The following is a 12205-nucleotide window of genomic DNA, read 5'->3' as shown; positions in this document are numbered from 1 at the left end:
TTCAGCAATCATTTTCATTCTAAATTGTCATAGTAAGTGTCATCTCAAAGCAGAAAGAGACAGAGAGTTTGACAAAGTGTCTTAAAATGCCTGATGTCTGTCTTAATGATTCTAATAGAAACTCTTCAGTACAATACTCAGACTTACTGCGCTTACAACTACATAATGGCTTATAAATTTGGGAAACTCAACAGATTTGGGAATACAACACATATCTTGAAGCCAGTTAATTTACTTTTTACATACCTCTTCACTATTCCACTACCAGTGTGCAACTGGTAATTCAGTTGAATTCATAAAGAATTCACTGAGTTTTTCTGAATTTCTTCTGATTTCAAGAGGCTAGAAGAACTCAGATTATAAAGCATCAGGTTATCACTTTTACTATATAGGCACACTGTGGTTTATTGCACTTTGCTTATGATTTTTTTTTTAAACAAATTGAAGGGTTGGAGCAATCCTGTGTTGAGCAAGTCTCTTGGTGCCATTTTCCAGCAGCTCACTGTGTGTCTCTGTGTCCCATTTTGGTAATTCTGGCAATATTTCAATCTTTTTCATTATTATTATACCTATTATGGTTATCTATGATCAGCGATCTCTTTTATGTTACTATCATAATTGTTTGGGGATGCCATGAACCACACCCATAGAAGAATAAAAGATGGCAAACTTAATAAATGTTGTATGTATTCTGACCACTCCACCAACCAGCTGTTCCCATCTCTCTTTTCTCAGGCCTTTTTATTCCCTGAGACACAACATTGAAATTTTGCCAATTAATAACCCTACAGTGGCTTCTAAGTGTTCAAGTGAAAAGAAGAGTTGCAGGTCTCTCATTTTAAATCAAAAGCTAGAAATGATTAGTGAAGAAGGCATGTTGAAAGCAGAGACAGGGCAAAAGCTAGGCCTTTTGTGCCAAACATCCAAGTTGTGAGTACAGAGGAAAAATTCCTTTCTTTTTTTCACTTTTTTGTATGTTTAAAAAGTAGAGACAGGGTCTCGCTATGTTGATCAGGCTGGTCTTGAACTCCTGACCTCAAGCAGTCCTCCCACCTCGGCTTCCTTAAGTGCTGGGATTATAAGCATGAGCCACTACACCCAGCTGAAAAGTTCTTGAAGGAAATTAAAAGTGCTACTCTGGTGAACACATGAATTATAAGCAAAACAGCCTTATTGCTGATATGGAGAAAGTTTTAGTGTCTGGATAGAAGATCAAATCAACCATAACATTCCCTTAAACAAAAGCCTAATCCAGTGTAAGGCCCGAACTTACTTCAATTCTATGAAGGGTAAGAGGGGAGGAAGCTTCAGAAGAAAAGTTGGAAGCTAGCAGTTTGGTTCCTGAGGTTTAAGGAAATAAGCTCTCTCAATAACATGTAAGTACAAGGTAAAGTAGCAAGTGCTGATGGAGAAGCTGCTGCAGCATGTTCTCTAGAATGTCTAGCTAAGATCACTGATGAAGGTGGCTACCCTAAATAACAGATTTTCAATGTAGATGAAACAGCACTCTATTGGAAGATGCCATCTAAGACTTTTCTAGCTGGATAGGGGAAGTCAGTACCTGGCTTCAAAACATCAAAGGACAGGCTGACTCTCTTGTTAGGGGCTAATGCTGCTGGTGACCTCAAGTGGAAGCCAGTGCTCATTGGTCATTCCGAAAATCACAGGGTCCTAAGAATTATGCTAAATCTACTCTGCCCATGCTCTATAAATGGAACAGAGCCTGGATGACAGCACGGTTTGCTAGATATGTTAAGCCCACTCTTGAGTCCTACTGCTCTCAGTGAAAGATTCCTTTCAAAATATTACTGCTCATTGACAATGCACCTGGTAACCCAAGAACTCTGATGGAGATGTACAAGGAGATTCCTATTTTTTTCATGGTTGATAAACATAATAACATCTATTGTGTAGCCCGTGGATCAAGGAGTCATTTCTACTTTCAAGTTTTATTATTTAAAAAATATATTTCTTAAGGCTGTAGCTGCTGCAGTGATTCCTGTGATGAATCTGGGCAAAGTAAACCAAAAACCTGGGAAGGATTCACCATTCTAAGTACCATTGAGAACATTCGTGATTTATGGGAGGGGGTCAAAATATCAGCATTAATAAGAGTTGGGAAGAAATTGATTCTACCCCCATGGGCAACTTTGAAGGGCTCAAGACTACAGTGGAGGAAGTCACTGCAGTTGTGGTAGAAATAGCAAGAGAAGTAGAAGTAGAACTTGACACAACGTGACAATTGCTGAAATCTCAAGATAAAATTTGAATGGCTGAGGTGTTGCTTTTTATTGATGAGCAAAGAAAGCTGTTTCTTGAGATGGAACCTACTCCTAGTGAAGAGGCTTTGAAAATTGTTGAAATATCAACAAAGGACTTAGAATATTACATAAAATTAGTTGACAAATTGATAAAGCAGCGGTGGTTTGGGAGGATTGCCTCCAATCTTGAAAGAAGATCTACAGTTAGGTAAAATGCTGTCACATAGCCTAGTGTCTTTCATGAAAGGAAGAGTCAATTGATGTGGCTAACTTTATTGTTGTCTTATTTTAAGAAATTGCCACAGCCATACTGATTAGTCAGCAGCCATCAATATCAAGATAAGACCCCCCATCAGCAAAAAAATTGGACTCACTGAAGTCTCAGTTGATCATTAGCGTTTTTTTTTTAGCAGTATAGTCCTTTTAAATTAAGGTATGTACATTTTTTACACATAATGCTATTACACACTTAATAGTAGTGTAAATATAACTTTTATTGCACTGGGAAACCAAAACATTTTTTGTGACCTGCTGTATTGCAATATTACCTTTATTGCAGTGGTCTGGAATTGAACCTGCAGTTTTCTGAGGTGTAAGTATTGGTGAAATCATTAACCTCCTCCTCTTTGTGTGTGGTTTCTTCAACTCACAAAGGATAGCAGCCCCAATGAAAGTCATTACAGAAGGCAGAGAAACTCCATTTTTTTCCTTTTTTTTTTTTTTTTAAGACTTTGCCACTCTGTGTGTGTGTGTGTGTGTGTGTGTGTGTGTGTGTGTGTGTGTTTACCTTATCCTAGTGGGCCTTACCACACATTTCTATTATGTGAGATCCAAATGTGATGTGGTATACACAAGAGTAATTTTCACCCCATTCTTAAAACTGAAAATGATGTTTAAATCACTTTTTCTTGGGGGAAAATTCAACCCCGTGGTAATTAAGCTTCACTTTTCTTGAAATTAATCTTTTTATAAATTTTATAAACATAAGAAACGTAATACATTTTGCTTAAGTAACTAGCATAAGCCAAAATGGCACTTCATTTTTCTTAGGTTCAGCAGATTTAATTTAATAAAGATTATAAATTGATTTTAATTAGTGATGTTTACGAAATGAAAATTAATTGACAGTGTTGAACAGTAAAGCTGCTAAAACCATAAGCCAAAGCAATATGAATAAAAGTATAATTTAGACACAATTTTAAACCAGATTTTGAAAAACTTTACTCGGTGATATGGTCAGGCTCAATTGTATGCCTACTAGTTAGATTACTTCTTGTATAGGCTGATATATGCATAAAATTATTATTTTTGAATTTTAAATAAAATTATATTTATCTCTTTAATGTGAATTTACCTCTTTAATGTAAAAATTATATTTGTTTTTTGTCCTTGTTTCTTACTGCACATATCAATTCCAGGTCAAGCATGAGATAAGTAAATCATGTTAATTTCATTTTCAACTGAAATAAGACTATTTCTGAGCTTATTCTTGTTTGTTGAATAAAAAAAGATTGTTCATATGTGCGAGAAATTGCTGCAGCATAATGTTCACTGTTTTTCTGTGAGTAGCAGGATAATCTTTTCTTCATAGAAATCTACATCTTGTCTGGGAAAGATTAGTAAAACTCATCTTTAATGTATGATAAAACTGCAGATCTTTTTCCTTTTTTCTCAAGTCAAATTTTCACAGTCAGAACATTCAGAAACAGGATCCCTTTTCCAGTTCTACACTTGTGTTCAAGTGAAGGAAAATCTGTTCAGTTTTTTTTCTGCAGCTCCTCCAGGTGATTTCCAGTAAGACTTGAGACTTGCTGATATCCTTCCTCACTCTCAAGCCCAAACAGCAATAGAAACATTTCAAGATTTTCTTTTGTAACATGTTTTTCAAAAGCTCATTTTCCTTTTACATCCAAGAATGTTGTCCTTTGAAATAAAGAAAACCCAACCATTTTCTTCACACCTTACAGAGACTGAAAAATAAGTACTACATAGGCTAGTTTCTACAGCCATTAATGTTTAAGTATTCAACAGACTGTAGCCTACTGTTTTCTTTAAAGGACCCATTTCAGTTCAAATACCCTATTGAGAAGGTTTCCACTACTAAGTGGATTTTGTGTGTGTGTGTGTGTGTGTGTGTGTGTGTGTGTGTGTGTGGTAAGAGCTGTTCTTTAAATGAGTGAAATGACCTTTGTTTAATGAAGTTAACCATTTTATAACATCTTTCAGATGTTAAAACATTTTGCCCCAAGAGCTTTTGATATCAGTACTCCTAACACAGTTGTTTTTTGTGTTAGTTTGGGTCTTCTGAGACACAGATGTCAAGACAAGATTTGATGTGCAGGGAATCTCCCACCCCACCCTACTACCCTCGTATTGTCTTTTGGAGCAATCCCCATTCTAGTACTTCTACCCTGCTTGGTAGCTTGCTGGGAGAAGCCCAGAGGCAGCAAGGCCAGGGGTGGTTGCCATGGATTCCAAGGTGTGATAGATGGAGGCTGTCAAGCAGTTCTGTTCCTCATAGCAGGTTAGGTTGAAGGGATATCTGAGTAGGGTACCACTGTGGCCACTGCACCCTCCTCTTCAGCCTTTGACATCTTTCCCTCATGTGGACACTCTTTACTGTGTTACCCACCCACAGGGATGTTGTCACTGTGTTCTGCCTTTGACCTACGGGGGCTTCTTTACTATATGGATTATTCCTCATGCTTCTTAGAGTCAAGCTTTGCCACCTTGCCCCCTTGTTGGTCTGCCTCTGTTCCTCCCCGCCGCCATCCCTCACTACAGAAAGGCTCTTTTCATTCTGCTTCGACTCCCAAATTTTGGACTACCTGCCTGCCACATACATACCTAACTTGCTTGGCTCCATCTAATAGCTTTTTGACTAAATTTTTGAGGAAAAGAAGGAAGAAGAGCCATCTGGGTTTCTTACATCTGCAACTAGCTAGAATATGATTCCATTCACTGAAATAGAGAAAATAATCGGAGGCTCTAAGAACAAATTTGGGCCTTACGTATGTGTGCATGTTGTGGGGAAATAGAAGTTTGGATGTTAAAATAATGAATTTGGTGTGACTTTGGGACACCTTCTTGAAATTAATAGGCTCAGTAGAGGAGTCTGACTGGAGATAATAGTATGGGGAGTCATTAGCTTCTGTGTGATAGTTGGAACCCTGACTTTCAACGAAACAACAAAGGAGGGAGGAGCTAGCGATGGAGCACAGTAACAGTGCTGCCTGAGGGATGCACTGAGGAATGTACCAAGGAAAATTAAGGGACAGGAGAGAGTTGTAAAGAGAGCTAGTGACCAACAGAATATAAAGATACAAAAATGGCAAAAGAGTCTTTGAGATTTAACAACCAGTTTAAAATTTAGTTATTATGGAGTAAGCCCATATCACACAGGTGGTGGCGTATCACACAGGGATTAAATTTAGCCAAAACAAAATATGTATTATAATTCAAATAACAAAAAATATATATTGTCATGTGGACTGAGGAATAGTCTTTTGCATCCTTTCCAGTAAAGATAAATATGATTAACTAGTGAAGTCGATTTAAATATTCAGTGTACATCCATAAAACTTTATCAATTACTTTCTGTGTATATGATGACACTTGCCAGTATTGCCCATTTTGTGCTGATTTTGTTAATGTACATTACTAAGGAGCTTTTCATCAAATTTTGCAGTCCCTGAAAGATTTTCATCTTTAAAGTTACAAATGTGATTTCTCAGCTGCAGTATAGAATATATGGAACCAGAAATACTCAAAAAATAATTGTTTTCGAAGTATTAATTTTTTTAGTCACATAGTTGTTTTTTTACATCCTGTGCTGAAAATAACAAGAAATTTGATACAGAGGGAAAAATGATTTATTATGACTTAGTAGACAATTTACAAATGTGTGTTAAGATATTAGGATATATGTCCTACCAGTTTCAAAAGTACTACAAGTGACTTGTTCAATACAGAGTACAACTTTAAAAAATGTATTTAAAGTAATTGACGTTGTGTTTGTGACCTGGCTCGAAGTTCTTTTTTGGTGAAGAGCATGCTTAGTACATGATTGTCTTTAAAAAGATCTGATAATTATTTACTCAGTAAATGTTTTGAGTGCCTTATGAGTCAGGCATTTTTGTGGGTGCTGGAGATAATAGTGATGAAAAACAAAAGTCCCTTTTCCTTATAGAACTTAAATTCTAGTGTGGGAAGGCAGATAGTACAGAAATAAATTGATGGATGGATAGATGGATAGGTAGGTATTTGCTATATAGCAGGTACTATTTCTGCTTTTATATAGTGCTGTGGAAATGAGTAAAGCCAGGACAAAGGAAAAGAAAAGGTGATGCTGGGGGGTATTATTTTAAGTTGGATGGTTAGGGAAAGTATCATTGAATAGGGGACATTTGAACAGAGTCCTCTATGAAGGAAGTAAAAGAAATAAAAAGAGGAATAGCTAGCACAAAGACTCTGAGGTTGCAGCACACTTTACCCCTCAAGAAAGAACGGTGACAGAAAGGGTGGAACAAAGTGAGAGAGTAGTAAAATATGAGTTCACAGTGGTGGGGATGTATGTAGATGATAGAAGGACCCAACAGGCAACCATAAAAGACATTGGCTTTTACTCTGAGTGAAATGGGAAGCTCTTAGTGGGTGTTGAGCAGTGGAGTAATAAGATAAAACTTATTTCATCATGCATTTCAGGTACTTACTCCTAATCATAGTAATTAATAAATTATTAATTTGGGGTATAGAAAGTTCATATATGAAGTGGAGGGTGTTGGCTCTTTTAAGAATTCAGTGAAAATCCTAAACTTCTTGCAGAAAGTGATTCCAAGCTTTGAGTTATTCTTCCTGATGATCAGTACAGTTGGTTTACTTTCTTGTTATCTTTGTCCTAAAGCTTCTTAAATCACTTTGTAGCTCAAGCCTAATGGATTATACCTGCCCATGTAAATTCTGAAAATGTTAATGTTGCCTAGTGATTCAGAGGCTTTAGTAATTTACTTAAACTACTTCTTATTTTATTGGTATAAACTGTATTCCTCAGTGTCTACTATGATTTCAAAGTTAGTATTTGCCTTGGAATTTTTCTTTGAAGCTGGCAACTCTAGTTCAATATAAGACAGGCTCTCAGAGCTCCACTTATTTAACAACTGTATCTATGCCCACTTTTATTCCTTTAAGCATTCCTAGAATAAGCATTTCAAATGGTTTTGAATTATCAAAGGTCTTTTTGAAAAACAAGGTTATTGAGAAAATGTTTAAAAAGTTCATGAGAAAGTTGTCTAAAATACACCCCCCTCCCTCAAGGTAGGCCTGAAATGCCACTAAATCAACAAAGGATAGTCACTAAAAGTTACCCTGTATTTTCTAGGACTTGGGGAAAGTCATGGAGTAGCTCTGCTTTCTCTAAGTAACCTATTTTAAATTTTTTTGAAGAGCAAAATTATTATACCTCTTTTTCATTCAGAATGGAGCTGACTGTAGGCATCTTTTTAAAGTACCCATAGGTCAGGACCTCTCTGGACTTTCCACTACCTTGAAAGACACTGCCAGAAGAATGTTGTTCCCCACACTTAAAAAAGGAAAAGTAATGTTCTTTTCTCCAGCCATTATTTTATGCAAAGTCCAACTTTATTTTATCTGAGCTATCTGAACTTTCAATTTATTTGAAACATTTATTGATTAATATCTATAATGGAGCTTTTAATTTCTCTGATCATTTATCCTTTGTTAGGTTAGCAGAACTGTAACAACACAGTCACTTTCACAGCCACGAATGATACTTTTGTAGTCATTTGTGGACATATACTGTGCAGAGTATCACAAAGTTTGAGCCACCTGACAAACCTATTTCCAGTTGAGATCTGCAGGGTGATGCTCTGCCTTCTTGTTGCAGCTCTCATACCATGAACAAGTGTCATTTTCATGGTCCATGAGGAAAAAGCATTTTCCTCATTTTGGTGCTTTTTGTTAGTGATTGTGCAGTTTAGAATGGTCCCCAAACATAGTCCTGAAGTTCTGTTTAATGTTCCGAAGTGCAGGAAGGCTGTAATTTGCCTTAAAGATAAACTAATGTGTATTAAAGAAACTTAATTCAGGCATTAGTTATAATGCTGTTGACCATGAGTTCAATGCTAATGAATCAATGTATATTAAAGATATATTTAGGCAGAAACACGCATAAAAAAGGTTATGCATTGATCAGTTGGCAACAATGTTGTGACCAGAGGCTTGTGAGAACTGTATTTCCCCTAGGAGCAATGGCTCAGTATTTGTTAATTCAGTGGTTGCAGCAATTTTATAGAACACAATTACTGTGAATGCGAATCAACTGTATTTGATTAACGGTGGTGATTTATAGGGACTTTAGATACCAGAAATGTTTCATAATTCCCTTTCTCTGAAATCACTGTTTTAATATGTTTAAATGCATGCATGCAGAGTTGTGATGTTAAACATAATTTTACTGTGGGTTCTGGTCAAAAAAGATGAAATGTCATTGGTTAACTTGAAAGAGACATTATTCTAAACATTATCCTCCAGAAAATTGACATGTACAGGAAGCATATTGAATGCTCAGCAAATAATTTGTTTTAGAGTAATAATCTTTGAGTATTGTAGTGATTCTAGTTTTGGAAAAGAAGGCAGTATCAGTGTTAGAGAATAATATTCTTTCAGGATTTTATGTAGTTACTTTAAGGTGCATGGAAGAAGACTCAGTTGGGTGTTAAATTCTTGTCCCTGCTTTACTTGAAGCTAGTAATCTTGAGAAATTTACTAAATCATTTTGAGCCTTGATTACCTTGCCTGCAAAGTGAGGAACATTTTCAATTTAAAATTCTATTTCTTTTATTAGTATTCTTCCTGACCTTGAATCATTTCTATTCCCATCATGTCCAGTTGCCAAGAAAACCATGCAACTTAATGTTGTTTGTTAGCCATCAGATTTTATTTTACTGAACTCAAGTTCAGTCACATCAGTTACCGATAAAATAATAAGTTATATATTAATATTTGATATATCTTGACATTTTGTATTATGGTAGGAAGAAATAAAAGACCTTCCTCAAATTTTAGGATATGGGCTTCTGTTTGTTGATGTTTGTGTTTTATGATACACTGTTGTAAATCATACTAAAGGTTTTCTCTGAAAAAGACTAGAATTGACAATACTTCATTTGTTAGCAGTTTCAAGTTTTAGATCACGGGTGCATAATTTCTTGTGTGTGCACAATATGTTGGCATTTTATCTGACTTCAAAGATGTCCATATAGATACCAGCAAAGGATAAAATGTAAGAATGAATATCATGAAAAGATGCTGTATCAGATAAAATTCTAGAGCCTAGGTTAAAAAACATAAATGCAAACATGCTTGATATATAAAAATTGAGAAATATGATAAAAAGAAGTAAGTTTAAAGCATCAGTAATACCACTGCCTAAGATGCAGTTTATTTTGAAATGTTGTCTTCTAGTCTTCATACAGTTTAAAAATCATACTATAATCATAATTTCCAGCATTTTCCCCTTAGCATAATATAACATCCATGTTTTTAAAAATATTTTATGAACATCATGTTTAGGGATTACACCATATATATCCCATCTCATAGATTCCTTTATATTGAACATTTGGATTTTTATTTTCATTTTTATTTACATTTATTTTTATCTTTATTTTTTGCTTTCGTGGATAAACTGCAGTGAGCATCCTCTGTATAAATTTTTTTTTCTGTTTTAGGATTACTTCCTTAGGATAGATTGCCAGAAGTGGAGTTACTGGGTCAGAGGGTATGAACTTATGAACTTTTTTTTAAAATAAATTTTTTGTTCATTTTCTGTCCAGTCATTTGTAAAAAAATTAAAATAATAATGATTATAATTGTTACCTGCTAGAAAACTGTGTTTGAAGGCAAGATTCTGTGATCAGAAAAGTTTGGGAAATACCCAGGGTAAAAAGCCTTTTAATCCGATTTACCTCAGCATTTCCCAAATTTAACTGAACACTGAAAATTTTTTTTGATACACTTCTTAAAATTTTGTGGAAGTTTTATATAGGATATAGTCTATGAACTACTGATGTAAAATTAAAATTGTTTTATTTGCTTGAAATATTATGTTTTATTGGTCAAAGGAATTAAACTATAAATCTTTATGCTAAAAATTATTAAAAGGGATTAATGTTGTTTACTATGGTTTTTGTGCATGTCTTTATAAAGTCTTATAACTTTTAAAATTGAAATGTTCTATATTGTTTACTAAAGAACATTTTAATGCCTTGGTGGCATCAATACTTTTTTGCAATCATTAATGATATTTAGAATGTAGACATATAACATGAAAGTAGAACATAATATAGATTGTACAAATCTTGTTTTTTCCCCTATTTTCCCCTGCAGAATGTGAAAACCTTTGCATCTTCTGATAGTCTAGCCAAGGTCCAAGAGGTAGCAAGCTGGCTTTTGGAAATGAATCAGGAACTGCTCTCTGTGGGCAGCAAAAGACGACGAACTGGAGGCTCTCTGAGAGGTAACCCTTCCTCAAGCCAGGTAGATGAAGAACAGATGAATCGTGTGGTAGAAGAGGAACAGCAACAGCAACTCAGACAACAAGAGGAGGAGCACACTGCAAGGAATGGTGAAGTTGTTGGAGTAGAACCTAGACCTGGAGGCCAAAATGATTCCCAGCAAGGACAGTTGGAAGAAAACAATAATAGATTTATTTCGGTAGATGAGGACTCCTCAGGAAACCAAGAAGAACAAGAGGAAGATGAAGAACATGCTGGTGAACAAGATGAGGAGGATGAGGAGGAGGAGGAGATGGACCAGGAGAGTGACGATTTTGATCAGTCTGATGATAGTAGCAGAGAAGATGAACATACACATACTAACAGTGTCACGAACTCCAGTAGTATTGTGGACCTGCCTGTTCACCAACTCTCCTCCCCATTCTATACAAAAACAACAAAAGTGAGTATATTCAATGTATTGTTAACCTGAGAAACTTTACATATCTATTTTAATTGTAATGAAACTTTCCTCACAGTCTTTGTATTACTAAAAATTAATCTTATGTAATAATAAAGTGAACTAGTTTTTTGTCTTACAGAAGGTAATGGAAAGTGTTACAAGTAGAAATACTGATAATGGGACAATCTGAGTACAAATGGAGGGAAAGTAATTGAGCCTATTACTATGAAAAATTATTAACATCAAATTTTCGTCTAAACCTTGCGTCCCGGGCAGGGATTAGTAGCTTGTGTGGGGTGTAGAGGTTTCGGGTGAAACATGATTTGTGTAAATCAAGTAATGAAGAAACTTTTTATTTACAAAATGCAGCTGCTAGAGTGGGCTATTCACAAGTGTCACTCTAAGGCATAAATTACTCAGAAGTTGCCTCAAATTAGTTCTAGTTATTTATCATTTGAGAATTAGAAATAATGAATATTCATGTAGAGTAGACTTACAAGTTAAACTATATTTTGGAAAGGAACATTTTAACTTGAATATACTTGTTTTATAGACATTAACATAATGTCTGTGGTAGTTCATCCTCTTACTCCTACTTGCTTATTTCTTACATTTTACAGTGATTTTAGGCCATAAACAATATACAAACTGATTTAACATCATATCGTTTAACCTAACTTGACTTGGAATGAAGTATCTTACACACTTGGATTAATAATAATTGAAATGCTAAATCATGTTTTACATCTGCTTGTAAAACCTTAACTTTCTAAAATGTGTTTGGCCCTAATTTACCTAGCCTATCTGCAAGTCAGATTTTATTTAGCTGGCATGATCTAAGAAGGACGTGACATCAAGTAGTGATTTTTCATCCATTGTACCATCCCTGTCTCAAGATGTTGAAGCAGTAGCTTTGGATCTCAGCCAGATGGCTCTACCGCTAACAACTATAGCACCGCTTTGTTAAG

At 35.3% G+C, this 12205-nt stretch overlaps 1 protein-coding gene across 2 annotated transcripts in view; it reads left to right on the top strand.

Annotated features, from left to right (window-relative positions):
- Nucleotides 1-12205, top strand: part of FBXW7 (F-box and WD repeat domain containing 7) — a 214009-nt gene that overhangs the window by 113144 nt on the left and 88660 nt on the right. Inside the window, exons 3-4 of one of the 2 annotated variants that reach the window (XM_014344754.6) lie at nt 10010-10059; nt 10668-11237. In XM_014344754.6, coding sequence (XP_014200240.1) covers nt 10737-11237 — 501 coding nt within the window. In that variant the 5' untranslated portion in view covers nt 10010-10059; nt 10668-10736. The remainder of the gene's footprint in view (nt 1-10009; nt 10060-10667; nt 11238-12205) is intronic. The other variant, XM_034959270.3, reaches the window with a different exon arrangement.

Source organism: Pan paniscus, chromosome 3, assembly GCF_029289425.2.
Source record: "Pan paniscus chromosome 3, NHGRI_mPanPan1-v2.0_pri, whole genome shotgun sequence".
Taxonomy (NCBI): Eukaryota; Metazoa; Chordata; class Mammalia; order Primates; family Hominidae; genus Pan; species Pan paniscus.
Note: the sequence above shows the minus strand (reverse complement) of the source record. Positions and strands in the feature narration are given on the sequence as shown.